This window comes from Sinohyriopsis cumingii, chromosome 17 (genome assembly GCF_028554795.1).
Source record: "Sinohyriopsis cumingii isolate HCF-2022 chromosome 17, ASM2855479v2, whole genome shotgun sequence".
Taxonomy (NCBI): Eukaryota; Metazoa; Mollusca; class Bivalvia; order Unionida; family Unionidae; genus Sinohyriopsis; species Sinohyriopsis cumingii.
The window spans coordinates 93835403-93860647 of NC_142977.1; the positions used below are offsets into that span (position 1 = coordinate 93835403).

At 36.9% G+C, this 25245-nt stretch overlaps 1 protein-coding gene and 1 long non-coding RNA gene across 2 annotated transcripts in view; one reads left to right on the plus strand and one right to left on the minus strand.

The window, feature by feature from the left end:
• Positions 1-2463: 2463 nt before the first annotated feature.
• On the minus strand, positions 2464-24260 carry LOC149779443 (uncharacterized). The gene is made up of 2 exons (XR_016415654.1): positions 23892-24260; positions 2464-5639 (listed from the first exon to the last, which is right to left on the minus strand). It is a non-coding gene; the product is annotated as an uncharacterized LOC149779443 (long non-coding RNA).
• LOC149779444 (ceramide synthase 2-like) overlaps positions 13472-25245 on the plus strand; it is a 64094-nt gene continuing 52320 nt past the window's right edge. The window contains exon 1 of the mRNA XM_089940108.1: positions 13472-13985. Within this exon, the coding sequence (XP_089796234.1) occupies positions 13798-13985 (188 nt within the window). The 5' untranslated portion in view covers positions 13472-13797. The remainder of the gene's footprint in view (positions 13986-25245) is intronic.

Consider the following 25245-nt stretch of genomic DNA (forward strand, 5'->3'; position numbering starts at 1 on the left):
GATTGTGATTTGAAACGTAGCTTTTACAATTTTTCAGTCATATCGCTACGATGTCTGCAGTGTGATAGTTTAGAGTGATCTCTAGCACTGGGGCATCATGCCGCAGACACGTAGCATGATGTCCCACACAGTCACAGTACCCTGACACCAGGCCGACAGTCCATACACTAACCTCTTAATGGTGAGCGCCAAGCGAGGTAGCTGTTCGTACCATTTTTGTAAGTCTTTGGTATGACTCGGCCGGGGTTTGAACCCACTACCTCCCGCTTCCAAGGCGGGCGCTCTAACCACCACTTCTAAGTTTTAACCAACTAAATGTGTTGGGATGAGACTAAGATGTATCCACACAGTACAATCATCTACCCTCGTATCGTTGATGCAATTCCGCACGGACTTACCCATGTATGTGAAATCACTATGGACAAATACCCGGATCACCGATACAAGCGTTTGAAAAAGACAAATCTATGTGGAGAAACAAGGCTGTCTGAAGAGAGTCCTCATATACGGCCCAGAAGTCAGACGTTTGAGGAAGACAAGAAGACCTCCTATACGATGCTCTCTATGTTAATGGAATGATGTTAACAAAAATACCAAAGGCCCTTTTCAGGGCCACTCATATGCCTCGAAAATAATTGTTTTCTTGTCTAAACATTTTTTAGTCGGTTGTATACTTGTTTGTGTGATAGATTGATATTCATCAATCTATGTCTGTATCTTCTATGTGTTATTTATGTATATGTCCCGCCAAACGTTCTAGGGTTTTTGTCCCGCTCGTTGACCCGATTGAGGTCGGCCACTTGCAACATTGTTACAACATTGTTGCCAGTGTTCAGCACCGTGACGTCACCCCAGTTCCATTCTAAATGATCTTATACAGGCCCAATCCATTCCCTATGTTCAATTCCCCTTGAAGCTAAACGTTCCCAAGGTGTGCTAAAAAGAGGTTGACGCTAAACGTCCCCAAGGGGGTGTGTGTCTGTAATGTATTTTCCCATTAACGCTAGGGTATCCCACTATACTACTAAAGTATATAACAGATTTTCGCTCTTGCCTTACGACAATGCACACATAGATATCAGTAAAATACGCACTATAGTAAGGATAAAACACTTGCGAAACACGTTTGTTGATGATCTAAAGTCACACGATTTTATGCGCTATCATATCAGCAACTTCGATGTAAGTCTTGCTCATCATACCTCCAATGTATAACTGCCATTCTGACCACGTAGCTATTGATGACAAGAACTGACCGAGAAGTTGCGAATGAATCGTATTTTTGGTTCGCTCGCAGCTTCTCGGTAAAATCAGTCCAATGTAGAAATTGCAGAGGCGGTCCGACTGTGGATTCCTTTTCGTGAAAAAATTTAGGACTTACAAAATGATATGACTTTTCTAAAACTTACTGCGCCACATGCACCTGAGAAATGTTTTTGTCGGGCAGAAATAACCAAGTGGTCCCAATGTGTCCATCAGGAATTTAGAAATTCGGTTGGTTCGTTGCTAGATGGAAGAGCTAAAACTGAGTTTTTCACCGTCCATAAGAGGATGGGGTGTGGAGATTTTTGCAATAAAACTCGTAAAGGGTGAGTAAAGTCGTCATTTTAGTGTTAAATTATTGATGGATGAAAAGAGAAAGAATTGTCTTTTATTCATCTGTACTCTGAGCGTGCTGCAAGCAATGCATCGGTGAAATAGACCCCAAATACTTCCTTTGCGCAGAGCATATGTCTCGAGAATGTTCAGCTGGAAAAAAATCTGAAATTTAAATTAGAGTGAGTTCTTGCTTTTTAGACTGGCATTCAGGTATTGTATACAGGTATTGTTTGATTCAGTCTTTATATCCGGCATACACTGTGCCAATAGGTAAATAACCTGCATCTCGATATTTATATTAATGTACTTTGTTAATATTTTGTTTTGAATTCGCTGTAAATTCCCATTACTATAACAGACGTTGTCTTCCGAAAACTGCATAGTTGTCAATAATTATGTCACTTCATAAATTTTGGTGGGTATCAAATTCTATCGTTTGCAGAATATGCCTTTTTCATCGTTGTATAAATACATGTGCTGGATTAAGGCCTTCCTGAGCACTAAGTACTGAAAATAGTATGATGCCCCCTCCCCCTCCTACAAAATGTGAAACTTCCCCCCCCCCAACAGAAAAAACAAACAATCAAAAGCTACAAAGGTGGGGAAATACCAGTGTTGCCATCTTTCCAACTCGTACGTACAGATCGAAATGGTCGTATATAATTCATTACATTTAATCATCAACAATAAATTTTAATTTGTTCTGGTGCCGTTGTTGGGATGGCGCCCGAAGCACGCACTTCGTGTGTTTAGTGGGTAATTGGGCACTGCGTATATGTATGCATCTGACTGTGATGGGATGTCGTTTTCTTCATAGACGGACACTCGTTCTTTATCTTTACAATAACTAAGGAAACCACGAAAACTGGCATCACACATTTAATAGTCAAATCATTACAGGTTTTCTTGGCAGGTTTAAGGAGATACAACAAATAGCTAATAGTCCCGTCTGATTCGTGGACTAATGGTATGTAGAGAGAGAGAGAGAGAGAGAGGCTTTTAACATAGCTTTAAAAATTTCTCGGTCACATCGCCATGATGTCAGCTGTCGATTCAAAAGTGGCATAATTAATGTTTGTGTGTGTGTAGTGCATATTATAGTATTACAATGCCTGAGGATATAGTAGTACATATGATACCCGTTTTCGAAAACCAAGCGACTTTTCGGCGACAGCAGTCTCTTCGAGGATATATTTAGTGTCACGCAAAAGTAAAACAATATTCCCAACCATTTCTGTTATTAGCTATTTTGTCTTAACTGTTTCATATGCATGAATGCGATATTAACAATGTTGAATGCGATATTAACAATGTTGAAACTTATTTTAAAACCAAGTTTATTAGAAAGGATGAGTAGATGGTTTAAGTTTTTTTTTCAGTTTTAGTAGATATCCACGTTGCAATCTTTCGGCAACATTAAGTTTACTGTGCATGTCTCTCTCTCTCTCTCTCTCTCTCTCTCTCTCTCTCTCTCTATATATATATATATATATATATATATATATATATATATATTATTTTCGGGGTAGGTGGGGGTGAATTGGTTGCAAACATGCAGTGGTCAGCTATTAAGTTTTACGAATGTAGACCAAAAAATGTTTACAGGTTAAATCGGATGAGGGGGAGGGGCATGTACTCCTCTTCCTTGCCCCTGTGTGCGGGCGCCCATGTCTAAATGCTTTATATCGTTGTTGATGCAACATATTTAATAGTTCTCAGAAATAATTTGAAATACCACAACCCCGCTTATTGAAGTTAGTGAGCCAGGGTTGGGCCAGCTTCGAGGTTTAATTTCATTATGTATGCAAATAAGTGCGACGCATGCCAACAATCATCTTCCTGACAAACAGACTGGTATGTTTTAAAACATAATGGCAAGCTTGTCACTAGGTCTCACGGGATAGTTTCGTATTTTGACACAATCACCACCATAACTTCAAGGTAAAGGGCATGAACCTAAAAATCATGAGTCTTGTCTTTATAAATTCACACAGAAACAAAATCTGCAAGTTAGATTATATTTACTATGAGTTGGGCTTGAAAATGTGTTGGTTTGTTTGGTGACTACCTATTACGGTTAGACTTGCATTGGAGATTACATTCGTAAATTGGGCTGCAAATGAGCAGCCAACATGGTTTACGTATCTATGTATGTCTGCTAATGGAGATTATTAAGGGTTGATTAGAAGCATTCCGATTTTGTCATAATACCAGTGAACTTTCAACATGCGCGAGATCCATACCGATTGTTTGAGCCGTCTTCTCAAAAGAAAATATTCCATACAGCTCTCTACTATCAAAATTGAACGCTAATAGGAGGGGTTGAACTAGTGTTAGTCAAGTGTTAAAGCTATCAGTTGTACAAATAATTATTTTGAATACCTTAATTAATATCTGACAAGCAAGCTTTCCACACAAGCATTGGTTAGTTTTTATTTGTATCGTTATTGTAGAAAATATTCTCATTTTCTGCAATCTCTCTTAGTCTCATGAAAATTCACTAAACAAACTTGTCCGGTGAGACCTAAGATCACGATCCCGCAGCCGGTAGCATGAACGAGAACGATGTCTTGCGAGACTCTGTCCTGTCCCAGAAGGGCTCAGATCAAAAACATTGTTTTCCTCTACAGTCTCTGTATTTATTTCTTGATACTGAACTTTGTACTGTGCCCAAATTCCAATAATATTAATCAAAAGTACCTTCAAAGATGAATTCAAAGTGTATCTCTTATCATACGTTATTGGTCATCCGTTTTGATAGGCTGGATTGTAAACAAAGCAATGTGCAGTGGGTCACAGATTTCACATCCAGACCAGCAACAATGCCTCATTGCCTCATTATTCACTGTGCACAATCGTCAAAATGCACACAAACATCCACACCATAATGGTAATATTCTAAAAACTAAACAGTCACCTTTAAATCAATGCCAAGAATGCCTAAATCTAACTCGTGTATCACCACAAGAATGAGACAGGAAGAAATGCTCTAAAACTAGACGGGGACTACATATCGTGGGTACTGAACCGGAAGTAACAATTGTAACCCGAGTCCTATCAGATCAACTTATTTATGACCAATTTTAGTTAAACTTGTGTATTTACATGCCACGCCGATTTCAACTTCACTCACAATGTATCTTTGAATTTATAGCAAGCAATATGTGTGACAGCTGTCAGAAAGTGCGCAGTGTTGGTGTTGCACAATAAGCAAATGTTGGGCTAGGTACTCTTGAGATGCCAAAAAATATATTTGCTATATCTTTCTTAATTATAGGACTTTTTCAATGCAGTATAAACTTAATGTAATACAGGATAATTTCCATATGAAAGTATGTTTAAATATTAAAACCTGATACATTAAACTTTTGTAGAATTTCAAATAAATATTTCAATTTAGTAAACTAAATTTTTAACGTAAAATTACATTTTATACAAATTTTAATATTTAAACTGACACGTTTTAGACAGCAAAAGTTGAGTAATGAATGGCATTTAAAACAATTGGTGCCTTGAATCTGTACAACTTACAACATTTTGTCAAGGAGTAGTGAGGAAGATAGCTCACAGTGATGTCTGCATAAATTGCAACGTGCCTTTTAAAATGGACTTTGGTACACATACTAAAATAGCTATGAAAAGTGCTGTGTTCTACATTTAGTTTTGTCAGGTACTCAGCCAGTTGCTGGAATAAAAAACAGCGCACTCAAATTTCACATTTTGATGGGGCCAGTATCATGTTCCATGGCAAACTTGCACTGCATTTATATATCAATAGCCACAAAAAGTGACGATGTAATAGAAAAATACAGCTCCAGGGACGCTCTACCTTACTGAGCAATCGTGCTGATCTCTCTCATGAAGACCTAAGCCATGTCTTTCATGTGCTATACATCAGTGTGGCAGAATAAGCTAATCCTGGTGAATTGTGGTGGGTACATTGGACATGTCTTAATGAGTCCTAGGTATCACCATATGACTACATTAGAGCTTCCAAGCTAATCCAACTCTTCCATCTTGTTCCGGATACTAGGCTAGACCTGGAAAAAAATACATGTTTCCCTTTTAAATCTTGTTTCACTTTTTAAATTTTACAGCTCAGTGAAATTTAGATAAAAGAAATTACGATGTGATAGATATGGAGATTTCAAAATGACACTAAGATGCAAGCACAAGAAAAAAGCATGACATACTGACACAAAAATGTGATGCAATTGGAACGTACTCAAGTGATTATTCATACCAAAGACATATATGAGGTGCCTAGAAGTATGTTTAGCAGATTATGGTGGGCCATTTACAAGCTAAATCTTTGTTGTTGGTGTTAGTATTGCGTTTACAAAGATATATGATACTGATACAAAAGCACGTTTTATTTTTAGGTCAGCGCAATCATTAGACAAGGAAACACCTAATATCAATAACGTTATATTGCACTAAGAGCCAAGATCAATACATTCTAGCTCTGATTTGATTCTAATTGGCGTATCAAGATGTTCGGTAAGCACGTCAAAATAGATTCTTGATTAAATCTGAAAAATGTATGGCGTGCCATAACTGTGTTTATATTTTAAAAAATAGTGACGCGAAATGTGTCGTGTGTGCTGTTATCTGCGCTGTATCCTAAAGCAAAAATTCAGACTGGGTGAGCAAACTATGCCGTCAATCAAGATACGCTGAATTTTACAGAGTTACATTTTCCTGTGCAAGTAAATGACGTGCCAAAATTTGAGCTACTATACATTTCAGTAAATATGTAAAATTTGAGATACTATATATTTCACTAAATATTTTGAGTATTAGTGATAGTGAAAGCATCTATCCGCTACCTATCTTTTGTCAGTGGCCCCATCATACGTTTTTTCAGTGGCATCTGAGCGCGAGCTTGATTTGCTTTATGTGTACTACTTCACCAAGGACGGTTACAACTGCTGGATTTCGGGTTTTTGATGTATGGTCAATAAAACGAGCTCAAGTGCAGTAAGTATCATTATTATATGCTCATTTTTTCTCCCGTAACTTTACATTGTCAGAATCGTGCAGTATTACCCGATATTGAATCCGCGTGACAATACACATATAGCATTCACGTGCATATAGGAACTACTTTCTATTTGTAAACAAACAATGGACGCAGACGCCAGCACTTTTGATTTGTACACAAATTATAGGTTACTGCATTTGTATGGGAAAATATAAACGAGTATTTTTGGATGGAATACTGCACGACCTTGGGAGTGAAGTATATTCTTCCGACAAAACGAATTCATATTTTCCCATACAAATGCAGTAACCTTTTTATTATATGCTCATTTTTTTTAATTCTACCTAAGGTTTAATTATATAAACAAAATACACTACAAGAAACAACGTAAATGAATGTATGCCGCATTCCAAACTCGTTCATATTTTCCCATACAAATGCAGTAACCTATAATTACCGAATGTGTCTCCCACATAACCCAACGAAAAACGTATTAGTGATCATGGCAGAGATTATGCCAATGTCGCGATAGCAATCACGCCAGACAAAAATAATTAAGTGTCAGAATTTGAGAACTCTCTTGTGATACGTGTGTCATTTATAATTTATGCTGATTTTGAGTCGTTGCATGTTTCAATATAAGGTGCAGATTGCGATCCTGAGAAATCTTCGATGGCAAGCCACCGCATCCTATCAAACTTGTTAAAATTTGAACACTGTTCCTACATGATAGAAATAAGCAAGTTTCAGCTGCCGGTCCGTGTTGGTACAAATACCTTTCACTCCAATACACCTGTAACTGCATCTCTCTGGTACGTAGTCAGAGAGAGGGTAGATCGGGTTAACATATCGGAACCTTGGATAGCGAAGATGTAACTAACCGTGATTAATCTGTTCCAGTATGTGTCAGGAATTTAGCAGATAAAATGCGTTTCCAAATTTGAACTGAGTTGGGTGTTATGGGTTCTTGGTTTTTTTGTTTGGGGTGGGTGTTTTTTTTTTCTTGTTTTTTTTTTTTTGTGGCGTAAAATTGACATTTGGAATCGAAATTTTAGTAAGAAATACTATGGACTATAAAAAAATCGGTCTTTATTGAATACCTGTACATTTTTTTTCGGTTTTGATGAGTACTTAGTTTAAGATTATAGTGTCGTACAAATATGAAATACCAGATGTAGTATACTTTCGAGGTGATTTTGTTAGTTACATAAAGAACTAAAACGAGGACAGAAACAATAATTTGACGAGATTTTGGTATAATAAATATGTCATTCAGTATAAACAAGGCTTTTGTGAGGCATGAATTCTTGTTAAGAAACAATGATCCTACCATTGTTGCATTTCTCTCCTAAATGTTTTCAGGGAAGTCAAAGCATAGAACAACTTGACTACCTTTAGCAGGCCTATCTTGCGGATGCACATGAAGAAATAAATTTATTTCATGAAGTGAACTCAAAACGTTCAGTGTAGGTATCCTGAGGAGGTCTACATGCATTGTTGGGAAATGTTAGGTGGCAAGAAGAAAGAAGAAGAAGAAACAGCCATTTGATGAGATAGATAAACTCGAGGACGAATAAGAAGATAGGAATCAACAATTGGAACACCTGATGTATTACGTTCCAAACATTGTCCAGCAAGCATGAGAAGCTTTAAAACGGCTTGACAAAGTTACAGAATCGACTAATGAAAGACATCCAAAAAGGGGTCTTGTGATAGATACCGAAGCAATATGTACAAGACAATAGGTAATTACAGCAAAAGTGAATAGTTGATCTCTCACATTATTCTATCTTAATAGCAAACATCTTTGACATAAAGAATGAAGAGTTTCATATGGTTTGGTTATCATTTACAAAGATCAAAACATTAAAATCTCCCTTCAACAGGTTTTGCGTTATGTTTGTCTACTCACAAAGCGTAGGGAAGCAACTGTGTGTGTGTCCCAGTGCTACATATCACTATCAACTATCACACTGCAGACATCGTAGCGATATGATTGAAAAATTGTTAAAGCTACGCTACAAATCCAAATCACTCACACACACTTACCGTTTGTATGCATGAGTCTGTTTGCATATAATAATTTGTATCATTGGGACGATGGATGCATGAAATAATGAGCAGAAGGTTGGGTGGAAAGATGCCTTAAATGAAAAGGGGTTGAATTTATGAATAAATAAATGGAAAGAAAAAGTTTAGTCATCGGATCTATCTATCTTTTATTTACCTGTATGGCTTCATGATCTACACCACTAGGACTAAAACTACTATATCATTCAAAGCATTTTTATTATCATACAAATTTCAGTAGCATTTATCCAGTGCTGAGCGAGAGATAAAGTTACCCACTTTGTCATGACAGCATCCAACGAGGACAGCATAAACTATAAATTGTAATTAATTATAGCTTTCAGGAATACCGAGATTACACTAAAGTAAGTACTAACTGGTACATAAATTTCATAAACTACATTAGAACAAGTAGTTTATTTGTTGTTACTTTCTAAAACGTCACTAAAATGACCAAAACATACGACCAAACATTACAAACAATATTTCGAAACAATGGATTATGGAGAACTCGTGCACAAATGTCACATTACGGGTGTGTAACCGTACCTTACAACAACATAAATATATTGAAAGGGGGATTATTCGTTGACTGGATGAAGTTTTGGAAACCAACAAAACTATTTTGCTTGTTCAAGAGGCAGTTTATTAAATATGTGTACATTCATACAATTATATTCATATAATCTAGGCAATTATATCATGTAGAATACAGCACAAAAGTACAGTTTGTAACTGGCTTAAACTATAGACTCGATGGCCAAAATGCCCTATGTAACTATCAAAGCGGGTACAAAAACCTTACTCGTGGCAAAGACGGGGTGGGAATATATAGTGCGCCTAATGTCTGGATACATTGTTTTATTGAATTACTATATCGTGTGCCTTATGTCTGGATACATTGTTTGATTGAATTACTATAATAAACTCGTACATTGTTTGATTGAATTACTAAAATAAACTCGTGGAAACATCATAATATGGATAATTAAAAGTCTTTCAGTTTCTAAGTACTCAGTACCCAACCTGTATCTCGTAGCATGGAACCAGCCTTGATGAATGCCCCTTTGCTAGTTAAGGGATACAAGCTGCGGCATTCTTTTTGAACTACATGTACTTGAATGTGGAATCATCTATTCTGTACCTAAACAATAAATTGTACTTCATATCTTTGGGATTCTCAAAGAAAGCTAGTACTTAAACTGAGGGTGCATTGATATAACCTTTCCGTCATCTCATTTCAATTTAATTACTAGCTTTTCAAAATAATTTGACTTCATTTTTACCTCTCATCATCAATTAATTGTGAACTCACAAACCCGTTTATCCTTTTTAATTGTTCACCCATTTATTGACTGGTCTACGATTTGTTTATGATTAGTACCGTGAAACCTTCGACACGATCCTTGACAACAACAAAATACCGGAAATAGTCATGGGTTAATCGGAAAATAGTAACTACACAGTTAAGCCTAGTTGTTGTTCTTGTGTTATATATATATATATATATATATATATATATATATATATATATATATATATATATATATATATATATAGTTATATACACACACTCGGGGTATGTGAGCAATGTTATTTTGATTTTTTTGTTGTTGTTGTAGGGTTTAACGCCATTTTTCAGCACAAGATAGGCTATACATGGCGGCCAGTATTAATGGTGGAGGAAAAACCCCGGAAAGAACCACCGACCCACGAGAAGCTACTCAATGTTATTTTGATATTTTAAATAACTGTATGGACTTCATTAAAGAACTGAAAAGGCGTATCCTCTAAGCCTCAACCCTAAATAAATATCTAACCTGCTCTGATTTTCTGCATGAGGCAGATAAAAATTAAATAATAATTAAAAAAAACACAGAAGAAACAACAGCATTAATTAGTGAGAATGTATCATCTGAATGTTTCAGACATGAAGTATTTGTAATCTACTTAGGTGTTACTTGGAGCAAACAAGTGCTACTGTGTGATGTTTATTGCCTCGTCCTTCGATGTTATTACATGCAGCTTTGGTCAAAAATTGCGACATGAACGCTATGTTGCTATCATAGCACGTCATATCGTACTATCGTTTCGAATTAAGCATAGCATTAGCTGCCTTTGTCAACATGAAGTTGAGTAATCTACGAAACCATTGTCATGCACCTGTTGATTATAGCACATTTTATGGGGAGGATAATGACAGTAATTGACAGAATAGGCTGTTAAAACTAAGCAATCAGTACATGAGTGTTACGTGGTTGTTCGACTATCGTTACTATCGTTATTGTCCGGATCGAGTAAATAATAATATAAAATAGAAAATTCATGGGTGGAATAATCAGAGACCTGATCAGAGATATAGAATAGAATAACACGAGAGTCATCAATGCAGAATATAACAAATTTAATCAATTATGTAAACAAAATGAAACTGAACACGGCATTTGAATGATACGCATTCTCTTAGAAATAATATGACCAAAATCATAAAAATGTAGCAAATAAAAATTAACCATTCTGTTTATACCGATAAGACAAACGTTGTCATGAAATCGAGCGAACGATCGAACACAAATTGCCCAATATGCCTGTATAACCTGGTTCCACGCTGGTCGATCCAAATTCAACATTGGTGACAGGTTAGAGTCGATGTAATCTCTCTCTCTCTTTCTCTCTCTTATCCTCACTTTGCTTCTGCATGGATACCTATATGAAGCCACTTCCCCTTGTTAAATTAAATTATAGACAACGAAAATATTTGTCAGGTTTTTCTTATTCTTTTGGGGTCGAATACTATCCCTCCCCCCCCCCCTCTCTCTCTCTCTCTCTCGTTACATCAGATATCGTTCGTCTTATCTTAATTCAACAGAAACACAGGCCACTATCGGTCAGTTCGTAGTTTCACAGTTGCTACACAAACCCATGTACATAAGATTAATTTATCTCCCTAACGGTTATTTAGCATTCCTAACTGAACTTTGACATAATCTAGACCTCTTAATAAACTATTACTACGCCTTGCTGTGGACTTTAAATCACTAACTGGGCTAAATGTCAGCCGGCATGCGCTCTAAATGCTAATATCATTGATTCTCGCTTAACAGAACTCACTTCTTAACTATACAAGACGAATGAATGCAAACAGTTATCTTCCGAACTCATTAAAGGAGAACTGATATTTGAAAAACATATCAGTTCAAACAAATAATTACGAATTCATATCACGAAAATTGCATGGAACTGAGACAACTACCTCGTGCTTTCTGAGACTCAGTTTTAACGAGAAAAGATATTTGCTATTTTTTCTCGGCGCTAAGAAATTCTTGCCTTTCTGTGGAAACTTATTTCGCAAGTGAAAATACTTAAAAACACTGAATTCCATCTGGGAAATACTCCTATCCCTGTTATTTAGCTTAGCCAATCAGGACTAAGTTTATATAACCGCCAAAAATTAACACACGCCCCTCGAAGTTAGAATAATTCTCTATTCCGCCCACATTAATAAACTGGTTCCTGAAAAATTTCACTTTATTATACTTAGTTCAAACGGCAAAATGATGGCAGTTTATTTATTTATTGTCTGATTGATGCACATTTACCAATGTAAGTTGTAAGATATTTTCTTGAAGTAGAAAATGCATATATGCGTAACGTATCAAAAACGTTTTTAAACATTGAATATGATGCTCTGGTGTTTACTTAACTTCCTCCAAATTATAAACTTTTGTCATTTTCGGTGCATTAAAACATCAACTTGAACAAGGAGAGAGAGAGAGAGAGAGAGAGAGAGAGAGAGAGAGAGAGAGATGCAGTATAAGAAAACACTCTTCGGAGGCCTTTTCTTCTCATTTGTTCGTAATGGAAGAAAGAAGCAACATAAACTCTCTGGCTTATTACAAGTACCCGGGGAAGATGTCACGAGGCGCCAGTCCAGGGAAGGTTTTAGTCCAAAATTTAACTATATTAACCCAGTCTGTTGCATTTAGGCCTTTTCATTCCAGGCAATTTCCAGTTGGGGTGTCATGTGATATAATTCTAAATGCTCAAACATTAATACCTACAGGAAGCCACATGTTTATATTTACATTTCACCAAATTCCCCAGCTCACTTAATTTAGCCGCTGCTCATCCGGTGAATCTGTGCTGACGTAACAAAGTTGATAAATAATCTTTAGAAAGTCCAGGGTTCGTCTACTAACACTCACCCACCACCCCCACCCCACCCCAACCCTGGCCGACCTGCTTACATTGGAAAATTTGAACCCATAGGATTTAATAAAGCGAGCAGTTCAATGATCTACAAGTTCACGATCCATCAAATGCTGGATATTTCAAATCTAGCACGGCATCAAAACATACAAACACATGGAACTGATATGTATGTATATATGTATGTATGTGTGTGTGTGTGTGTGTGTGTGTGTGTGTGTGTAATGTATGTATGTGTGTGTGTGTATGTATGTATGTATGTATGCACAGCCGTCCCTAAGGGTTGAACAACGTGCCACCACACATGATATCACGATGGAGGGAGAGGGAAGCGGGGAGAGAGCCAAACGCTAGGGGTTGGGGTTGGCACCTAATGCAAAGATCGCCGTTTCTCTAGCGTATGTATGTATGTATGTATCAGTACGCGTGGTTTCAATGTATGCTTGATAATTTGTTGCTTTGTGTTTTCACTACGTTTCCACATCTGCGTGTATTGGTATGTGTGCAATTGTGCGTTTATGCACATGTTTATATGAACTGCCAAACGGACTGCTATGGTACAAGCCGTGGCAACTTAGTCATAGCTGAGCGATAGAGGGAGTCGTTCAACTTTGCATCCAACAACGCCTATTTGATATGCGACATATGTACCGCCAGTGGGAGCTGTTCAAGTAGTTTACCTTCGGGCATCACGCGAGTAGCAAGCGGAGAAAATATCTAACACAAACATGTACACAACGATAGCAGTCAGTCGGATGTCTCTGATCACCTGATAGGATACAACTATAACACTGCCTTGCGTTGTGATGAGTTTTGTACTCTCAATATTTTGTCAATCATTATATCCGTGGAAATTTATCATTCTGCTTTCTAACAGTGTCCAAGAGAAAGGAATTTTTTTTTAGTGATTTTGTCATAATTTTTTGAGTTTTAAAATGGATAAATTGGATAGAATTTGGGAAACAATATGGGATGATGATTTCTGGTTTAGGAACAATAGTGGAGTGACGTGGAAAAGTTACGAAGCCAACGAAGATGGACTGTATATACCTAACACCAGGGACCTAAATTGGGCTGTGTTTATCGGTGTTCTTCTGCTGGGTTTCAGATACTTGTATGAAACGTAAGTAGGCATAAATCAGTTTATTTTCCTTCTTCTATATTTCTATGAAACATTAAGTACCGCAAAGAATCAGATACGGCCATTTCGTGATAGGATGGATATGACGTAACGTGTTTACATCCGGGTCTTTGATAGCAGTACAAAAGGTCAATGTTACAGTCATTAGATGACATGACTGACCATGTTTCTTTAACGATATAAATACAAATGTTCACAGGAAGTAAATATTATGAGATTGAATTATACCTGAAACATTTGCAAACAATCATGTGGTATGCAATTTCATAAAAGAACAAAAAAATTTACAGGCGATGAGACACAAGTATATGAACAGGTATAGGGAGAATCACACGTACGTAAGCAGAAAAAAAAAATCAGAAATTTTAGGCTTGAATGTCCCGGACAGTGCCGTTACCTGCAGCAGACAGAAGCGGAAATAACAGAAACGTGCGAAATATGATTCCAGGGATAACCGACAATTGATAAAAGTTGTTTCAGGGGAGCCCGCAGAATTTAAAAAAAAAAAATTTTTTGGGGGGCGGGTGACATGTAGTGGTCAGCTATTGACCACTTCCTTATATGGTAATTACGTACCCGCGTTCGAAGAACTACTTTTATCTATTTCGAAATAAAAATGGTAACAAACCCCTACCGCGTTAAAAAGTTTGACGTTTCCAACATATTGCTGCTTCAACCGTTTGAGGAAGAAATAAAGGTGGCAGGAGATCGATACATAAATCCAGGTGTCGTGAAAAATTTCATTGAAAATCAGGAAAAGCACAATGAGATGTAAAAAATGGCCAGTGATGGTTATGGGATGTGAAGAGATAGCATACTGTATAGTACAATAGAAAGCACCCATCCACATTTATTGACTGAATATGTTAGTGAACGTTTTGTGTCTATATGCAAGTGTGACGGCTAGATACAGCTCTGATACAGAACGAAATTTAAAAATACCTAATGTAGCCATCATCAAAATCCAGACTTAGAATTGCAAGAAAAAAAAAATGGAGAGAGAGTGAGAGCACGTCACACTAACCTTTGATACAATGTACCAATCAGAGGGTGCATGAGCATGTTCTGTTTCACATAAAAGGTGCACTTTTAGTCACTCGGAATAACATTGTTTATCCCATACTTAGAATCTTGTGAAATACAGCGACTTATTTGGAGGTACATGTATTACCCAAGACCGATGGGACACACTATACATTGGGAACGTTGGTGAATGTTGCTACTGAAAATGCGGGATTTCAGAATAGATTTACGAATCATTCCGTAGGGAAAACAAAAGTACTACACTATCAAAAGCCGTAGTGTCAACCAAATAAAATCATGCAGCTCACAGGACACAAACGTACTTCAACAACCAGGCATACGATTCTAAACTAAGTGTGAATGAGCAGAAGGAATATTCTTCAGTCCTGATTCACACTCTTTTCCAAATGTATTCCCCCTCTCACATTGCAGGATTTTTTTTTTTGATTTTTTTTTTCGGGGGGGGGGGGGGCACCTTCTCATAATTGCACCGTCACTTTCCATTGATGTGTTGAGTAATTTTCCTCAGATAAATATACCTTATTTTTCCTTGGCTTTTGTTGTTGTGGTGGGGTTTAACGCCATTTTTCAGCACGATAGGCTATACATGGCGGCCAGTATTAATGGTGGATTTTCCTTGGCTACATAACATTCTATTTTCTTTTGCAAGCTGTTTTTCTTTTTAATTTTTTTTTACTACTGACGTGTGCGTTCAGTCTTAAAATAGTGTATAATAAATACAAGTTGCTCTTGTTTCATTCATAAATAGAACGTTATGTAAAATATGAAACTAAACAAAATAAAGTTTATTTTTTCAATTGTATATTTTCATGTAATATAACGATTAATATGATTGTTTTTAATTATGTAATAAAAAGCTCGCAAGCTCGTTCGTCCTTTACCACATAAACTCGGGACCAATATTTTTCGATACTCGGTCAGTTAACCTATACTTTCTTCGCCATGCGGCTAGTACCTCTTTCATTACCTATAATTTAAAATGACTGTAAGAATGACAGTTCCAAAAAAAAAAAATAATAAAGTCATTGTGGAATTCCTGTGGAATGAAATTTCATGATTGGACTCCATAGTAATTGAATGAATTTTTAAAGAGTTTTTCATTTGGCCTTGGCAGAATTATTTATTCTCTTAACACGATCTTGAGCTATACTGGCTTCTTCGAAGTTCGAAATATACGTTTTAGGTTTGATGGGGGGTGAGGGTGCATTATACCTTTCGAGCGTGGACCCGAGTATATATTCGGTTTCCCCAGCATCTTTGCATAAACGTACCTGTACCTTTTGCATTTGGACTCTAATTAAAAGCGAGTAAAAGCTAGTACACAGAAATTAGGTTACTCATGTACAGTATACTGAATGAAATTTTTAGTTCTGTTGTTTGTTTATTTTATTGTTTAGATTGTTGTAGTTTTATTGTTTAGATTGTTGTAGTTTGCTAGTCTCCATGTTTTTAATGGTATTCGCAGTATCTACGTGCATTTTTATTTTGATTGTTCCATTTGAGTTGTTTATTTCTTTGGATTATTTTAGTATGGGTTCGGAGCATACATTAAGTTTATCACCGCAACGTGCAACTAGACTTACGCGGCTATTATGCCTAGACCATCATTACTTCGGTGATTGGTTATTTCCTTAAGCGGGTCTTTTGAAACATGGGCACCAATTGTAGCCTAATAAGGTAAATTTATGAGGGTCATAACCTCTACTATACACATACAGTATAGTAAATGAACAGATTAAATGAAACAAATGTATGCACTTTTGATTTTCTACATGATCGTGACAGAAACACTTTTGTTTAAAAATTATTAATTTTGGTTATTCATTGTTTATACACATATTGCCGAATAGTCATATTTACTCCGAAGTAGACGGGTACAACGGATAAACTTCACTTAAAAGTAACCATTAAAATCAGTACTGTTCTTCAGTTTTACATCGTGGATATATATGGAATGTCTTCTTTAAAGTGGCGGAAGTTATGAGTGTCTAAATGCAAATATAGTGTAGGAAAATTATAACGTAGTCATGTAGGGGTCGGATAGTGAACTGCGAGAGTTATCTTTGTGTTAATTGGTAGGAGGGGACGGTGTTATCCTTAGTTCCCCCCTTTCGACTGATAGAAACCAGTGCCTGTGAGGATAAACATGTTTTATAATGGGTTGTAAACTTTAACGCATTTTACATATCCAAACAATTCAATTTTAGGTAAATGTTAATTAATATCGGTTACCTCATGAGGTAAATTCAGAAATTTAACCTCCCTTGGCTTGATTTTATTGTTGCAGATCAATGTTTTGAAGTAATATATTTATATTTTTGATCATTTTTAAATGACCTCATTTTACTTGGTCGTTTTACGTGCATTAGTTTGCATAGTTGAGTATGATTTTATAGTACACTTCCGGTCACGGTAATCAACACCTAATGACATCTGATGACACCTGAAATAAATCTACTCTGACACGACAGACTCAGAAGTCGATACGATGGTTTGTACATATCTTTTACCAAGCTTTGAGACCTTCAAAAACCACAAGTAGGAAAAGTATATAGATCATTATGTTGTTACAGGATTCGCTAATCTTAGTTGTGCTGACCTTGAAACATCCTTTCACACGACAAGTCGAACCAGTTTTAAGACAAGTTGCAAGTACACCAGATACAGTGAAAGAGATAAAGTCGTAGTCGAGGGTGATGGCCAGGTGAAAGATTTATAAATGAGGTATATCACATTAGAAGTAATGTGGATTTTGGAAGTACTGGTATAAAGCAATTTGGTATAGGCATATCAGTATCTGAGGTTGTGATTTGCCCATGGCGAATGATGACGCATATACACATGTATACACTTTACACTGTTTATTTTTTATTTTTTCTGGTGCTATCCGAAACCAAGAGACTGCAGCCTCTTTGTCAGTAGTCGAGCATAATAAACGATTTCGGTCAACGGTAAATATAGCCCTGTACCCGGGCCTCTCGTGATGTTCACCAGACGAGGCCAGGAACGCAGGAATAGCCGATGCCTGTGGAAGACATCGGATTAAGTTAGTTGCTTCCTGCTGTCTCGCGTCCATTGTTTTAGTTGTGTCCATTAACGAAGTACTGAGTGTTGATTCAAAGTGTCCATATGCACATTACTGACAATTTTCAGCCATTGTGTGCGAGTGGAGTGGAAAGATTGTGTAATCTTATGGTTGTGTCTGTACTGTGTCATGGATGTGTTAATTGAATGAAATTTTGGTCAGTTTGTTTTACCGTTAATTTTCATTCAGTTACAACATTCACGAAGAAACCTACCGTAATTAAGTGTCATGCAACATACTTGTTTATTTTTAGAATGCGTTGATTCCACCGTTTTACAGATTCGTCATTTGATCTTTCTCGTTTAGAAAAATAATCTTTTACTAGTAACAATGCGATATTCACTACTGGAAATCAGGAAAGGTCAATTTTTAAAATTAGTACTGCATAAAATACATGGACCGCTCCGGTGGCCTAGTGGTTGGAGCGTCCGCCTCGGATGTGGGAGGTCGCGGGTTCGAACCACGGCGAGTCATACCAAAGACTTATAAAAATGGTTCTGACAGCCAGCATTAAGAGGTTAGTGTTAGGACTGGTCAGCTTGGTGTCAGGATAATGTGACTGGGTGGGACATTATGCTATATGTCTGCGTCATTATGTCCAAAAGAACGAGTTTCCTCTGATCCTTGCCACCCCTTTTTTTTGATATTTTGACATTTGTAGGGCCAGAGTCCATTCCCTATCGAAAAATTGGAATTCGCCGGCACCATTTGATGTCGGAATGGGTTAGCCGCTTACTAGCCGGCCCAGCAACCTTGAATGACCTTTCATCGAGATATACCTGCATGAAATCGATAGGAATACGATTTATTTTCTCAGAAATTGCAATTATAGCATTCATTCTGTCTTTAATCCGCTGACAGACGAGACGAAAGTACATCGTTGCTGAAATTTGACCTGGATCTTGCCATCTGCATTCCATGTAACGTGAATACGTAACTCTCGCAACCTACATGTTAATGACATCAGAGGTCATACAGTCCCGTGATACCAGCAATAAACAATTTCTAGTGTTGCTGTAGGAAAACAAATAGAACATATAAATGAAACTTCCCAAGTATTTATTGTGAAAACAATGACCGAAGATCTGTAAATGTTTGAGCAATTTAAAGAAAACCAGATTCACAACACAGAGAGCACATGTCAGTGTGGTAGTCACGTGACACCAGCAATACTATCGCTGACACGTGCTCGATACTTCTTGAAAATGGTTTTGTCCACCCTGCTGCGATACCGATATGTTTCTGGTCGTTATTCTCTAAATAAATATGTTGAGAATTAAGTGTGCATTATATTTATTTACAAGCATTAAGTGAATTCTAATTAGTATGTCCAAATTCTATGTACAATTTTGGAAATTTCTTTATTGTCGATATCACGTGATGTAAAGGTGCAAATTTTCTGTCGATTTATAAAGAGTACATTAATTTGGGCAAGATAATTAGATTTATGGGGACATGTGCGTGTTAAATCGTTTTACTCCCATGATTTCTGATGTTTGTGTCGCGAGAGGAAGTGATTCTTAATTAAACCTTCGTTTATTTAAGCGTCGGACAGATGGAAGGAAAGGGTTAACTTCTGTCTTTGTATCGAAATGTCAGAGTTGAAATTGTCAAGGATCAGTTATTTGGAAATAAGGCTGACCGCAATTTTTCCTCCTTTATATAGAAGGCGGTAGATATGTTCGATCGTGCTTGGTTATGCTATAAAAAAAGGGCGTGTTTCCCACTCGAAATTTCTTCGTTTTTTTTTTTTTATTCCCCATCGCAAAAATTAGGTCTACTTTTTCCTGCAAGAGGAAAAAATATAGGAGACTCCGAGATTGAATTTTAACTTTTCGATTTCAAAAATGGGGTGATAAAGGTGCCCAAGTGCTAGACATTGCTATAAACCGTCACACTGCAGACATCTTAGCGATATGACTGAACAATTGTTAAAGCTACGTTAAAATCCAAATCTCTCTCTCTCTCTCTCTCTCTCACTACTACATGCTTAGACAATAGATCTATAGCTTAGATAGCTGATTCGTTTTGTCACACAAATTATTAGACTTGCGGATCTATTAACTGCATTGTTAACATGGAAGAATGTGCTTTGTTATAGTATATAGACTTTTTTCAGTTATCACCCATTGAATCGATTGGTTCCGCTTGGAGCACCACTGCTGAGTCTGCCCTTACATTACTACGAATCACTGTAAACAAATTGAAATTTACACTGGAAAGTGAAATAATGTCGGAAGCAGTGGCGTCACTCGGGTTGGTGTCACCCAGTGCGGTAGCTCATGGTGTCACCCCCATGGTCCTCCTTCCGTAACAGACCATACAGATTCCTTAGTAATGTCATTTTGGTGTAACCCCCTTTGATGGTGTCACCCGGTGCAGTCCGCACCCCCCGCATCCCCTTAGCGACGCCACTGCTGTGCCTGCTGGTCATGTATTTAACTATGATCGGTTATCCGCTTATGAAATCCGACTAGACCGAGTAGTGTGTGCTCTGTAAAATTAGCAATTTTTCATTTTGGTGTCACCCCTCTGAGATGGTGTCACCCGGTGCGGTCCGCACCCCCTACCGACGCCACTGGTCGGAAGCGAGATGTTTAAAGCCTGATATATTTTGCAGTGTAAATGAATTTATTGAGGACATGAGAGAGTGGCCAAATGTCGTGTATGTCGACATTTACAACAATTTAATCTCGTAGAAAGCAGTAGATGGAAAATAAATGAAGAACTTTAAAAGCATACAAAGTTATATTTACTTCCAGAGTGGAAATATGGATACAATTTTGCACAATACATCGAACTTGGAGATTAAAATGATCGTGAAAGAAGAAATACGCTCATCACAGTCAGTAAATAAAGTAAACGAAGCTTACATTATTTGTACTATGGAGAGGGTTGTTGAGAATGAGTGGTGTACATGTACGGCGGAAAAAGGACACTCGTACAGTCATGTCGGTGCTTTGTTGTGGAAAATTGAACATACTGTGAAAAATAATCTTACTGGGGTCAGTTGTACTGATAAGACAGCTAAGTTGAACAGAGGTACGAAGAGAAATGTTGAACCGAAACCCCATGTAAATATTAAATTTTAAAAAAAATTGGTTGACAGTCCCATTAAAGATGACAGAGAAGAAGTGCTCATTGCCCGAAACACACTATTTTATTTGACAAAGGCAGAGTTTAAAACCACTGTTGACAGTTCACAACTTAAAGCATTATTTCAAATGAAAGGAATGAACAAGAGTTTCACAAGTGAACCTTCGAACTAAACAGGTGATACATCACTTCATTATGAAAGCTTATCTTCTTGTTGGAAATGTTTAACATTTTTTTTAAAAGGTATGTATGCCTGGATGCAGATCATGTTAATAAACTGCAAAATGAAACTGTCAGTCAGAATAAATGTCCTTTGTGGAAAGACTCTAAAAAATTGAGAATTATAGTTAGCAGAGCACGCAAAGTACCCGTTAAAGAGACAACTAATTGCGTCAGTTTCGTAAGGGATAATGTGTCTTCACAATTTATTGGTAACAAATTTACAAAACATGGACAGGACAGTAAGGTTAAAGCAAAACAATTTTTAAATTTATATGTATATACTGTGACTGAATTGCACGTGTCAGTGGAGGAGAAATGGTTATGTTCAAGTCAGGAAGGGATTTTAAGTGGAGATACTTCGCTTGATATTAAAAGTCAGTTTCCTAATTCTAAATGGACAGTGTTAGCGTAACTCTTTGATAGTGGCAAATATGACGTAAAGAGTGAAAATGGAAATGCATTAAAGGGAGGCAAAGGATTTTATTTACAAGTTCAGGTAACTATGTTTTGCACAGGGTTGAGAAAGTATAAACTTTTTATCTGGCATAATGAAGACAACCAGTTTTGTAGATGTTCAATATGACGATCACTTTGTGCAAAATCAGATATTGCGTCTTCTTGAATTTTATTAAAAGAAGATGATGTCACGTTTAGTTGATGAACCATATGATGTTATGTAAAGCATTAAAAAAAATTAATGAACTTTTAATTGGGATGAGTAATGTCTGCTTTGCTTTTGCACGGCACTTCATATTAAATGTGTACTGAGATACACAAATATTCCATATCCGATTAATTCTGATGATGTGTTCAGCATATTATGATACTTAAACGTGTTGGATGTTATATGAAATATATATGTTATACATTATTATCTCAGTTATTTATGCATTAATATCTATACATTTTTTTTTCTTCAGATATGCTGAACCCTTTTATAAATTGTACAGCTGTGTAGAATATACTTTAATTAATATTGTACACTCCTCAAGATGACCCCCAAATGTTTACATTCTAAAAATCGCTTGGCCCAGGACCCTGTGAGTACCAATACTAATATGCCCACCACACTAAAACTGTCGACATGTTTGTGATTAAAGATTTGGCACACAAAGGGTAATTCACAAGCTGCAATGTAAATATAACTGGGCTATGTCCTAGAATGCGTAGTACAACAAAAATTTGGAATTTTACATCTTGATATCATTTCATTAACGATAGTACCATTAATCCGGGACCGCTCCGGCGGCCTAGTGGTTAGAGCGTCCGCCTCTGATGCGGGAAGTCGTGGGTTCGATCCCCGGCCGAGTCATACCAGAGACTTACGAAAATGGTACAAACAGCTGCCTCGCTTGGCGCTCAGCATTGAGAGGTTAGTGTTAGGACTGGTCGGCCTGGTGTCAGGATAATGTGACTGGGTGGGACATCATGCTACATGTCTGCGGAATGATGCCCCAGTGCTAGACATCACTATAAACTGCCACACTGCAGACATCATAGCGATATGACTGAAACATTGTTAAAGCTACGTTAAAAATCAAAATCACACACACACACACACACACTCACACACACCATTAGTCCGAGTTTCCTCTGACCCTTGTCACCCCATTTTAAAAACATATTTTGACATTTATGTCGGGGTGTAAGGTCAGAGTCCATTCCCAATCGAAAAGTTGGAATTCGCCATCATTTTTTCATCGAGATGTACCTGCATGAAATCGATAGGAATATGATTTATTTTATCATAAATTGTGATCATAGCATTCCTGATGTCTTTAATCCGCTGACAGACGAGACGAAAATACATCGTTGCTGAAATTTGATGTTGATCTTGTCATTGCATTCCTAGTCACGTGACTATACAACTCTAGCAGCCTACATGTCAGTGACATCAGAAGTCAAATAGTCACCTCAGATCTTTTCGTTTTTTGTACTCGTATATTTTGATATTTTCTTATTACGGTGATAAAATGTTAAAGACCTGGAATAATGCATTCTAAAATATATGTAATCGGCATAACATGAATATCGATATATAGGAATCTGTTGAACGTAATGAAGAGTAACTGTAAAACATAATAGATCGAGCTATTTAATTCTAGTAACGAATCTCCGACACAACTAAACCATGCGATTGAACAATCCCATCCCTCCTTCAGTCACACATAGACGACTGAAAATTTTACTGTATAATGCAACTTTAAAGCAACACTCAATACTTCGTAAATGGACACAGCTGTGACTAACACAGTCCTAAAATATCAAACATACGGCGACACAGCTGGAAATGAGTTGTGTAATGTAACGTCTTATTTGCCAACACATTTATATATTAATTCCGCCATCTTGAACTTCGCCACAAGCATTGGCTGGCTATTCAGCCTGCGCGCGTGGCCTCGTATGCGCAGGATGTAAATAACACTAAATATTTGAATTACCTTTACCTCCTGTTGGTTCTTCATTTAGCATGGTCCGATGTACTCGACGGAGATCGATCGACACAAGTGGTCGCTTTCACTGTCAACTTTTACGTTTGACTCTCAAACGTCTACAAAATTTTTTAACCCGTTTTAAAGGGGGAGAAAAAGCCTCTCGTACAGCAAATTAACAAGTAGGGAATAACTGCAGATCTGCATTTTGCAGGGACACATTCTGCACGATGAACAGACGACTTTTACGGCAATACACATTTTGTCGTAGTCATCGATTGTCAGTTGTAAGTTACGTGTATTTGTATGCTGTATAACTAAAATATATGTACGGTATGTATGATGCAACTGACACATTTTTATATAAAAAAAGAAACTCGGCACGTTTATACATCTCGTGTTACATCACAGACAGTGTGTGTGTGTGTGTGTGTGTGTGTAAGCGCCCGCATGGCGCCGGATTCTTCTTTCTTGTAAAGCAGGCATAATGATGTGGCTATTGTCCATAATTGGAAGACTACTGTTTTTTTTTAAAAGGGAAAATAGGAGATTCCTATATGACGTCACAACTTAGCGTTGGCAGAGCCCTGGTTGGCAGAACCACCATGACGACCGTATATATCATCTTAGTCAATTGAATCAGCAGTGCTAATTGATGTTGGGTATATGATCTTGGTCACTGTCACTTTATATATATATATATATATATATATATATATATATATATATATATATATATATATATATATATATATAACATGGCCTTTAAAATTGTATTATTAAGCAATTTGATATGCCATTGTTATACTGTTGGTATATCGAATCGTGATCGGCCCATGTGCAAGACTACGCATACATAAACATTGGAACTGCGTGCTGTTAATTTTAGGCCTAAAGATGAATGATGCATTTCCAGTCATTAAACATAAGTGAGTATGAAAAGAACGATACAAAGTATAAATTATCCCCGTTTTATAAATGAATTCAACATCATACACAATTTCATCTCAGTCCTGTCTTCTTTTCGTTCAAAGGGCAAATATGTGCAATAGCATGTGATATAAATAAGATATATGTATCGTATGTATGTTGTATCAATGATATGCCACTTGCATAAATTTTCATCAAAAGGAAACTCGGCAAGCCTCGTCATTATAAAGCCATTATGCAGAATAATGAGAAGGTGATGCAAGTTGTTGCCAGATTTTATCATTGAACTTTACATTTCCTTTGTTTATAAAAGAGTATATGCATAACCAGCTTGATACAGAATTGTTTAATGTTGTTTCGGTCATTATCAAAAACAAAACGATACAACTTATCGTGGTTTCATCGTGAAAACTTTTTTAAAAAATTTGTTTCG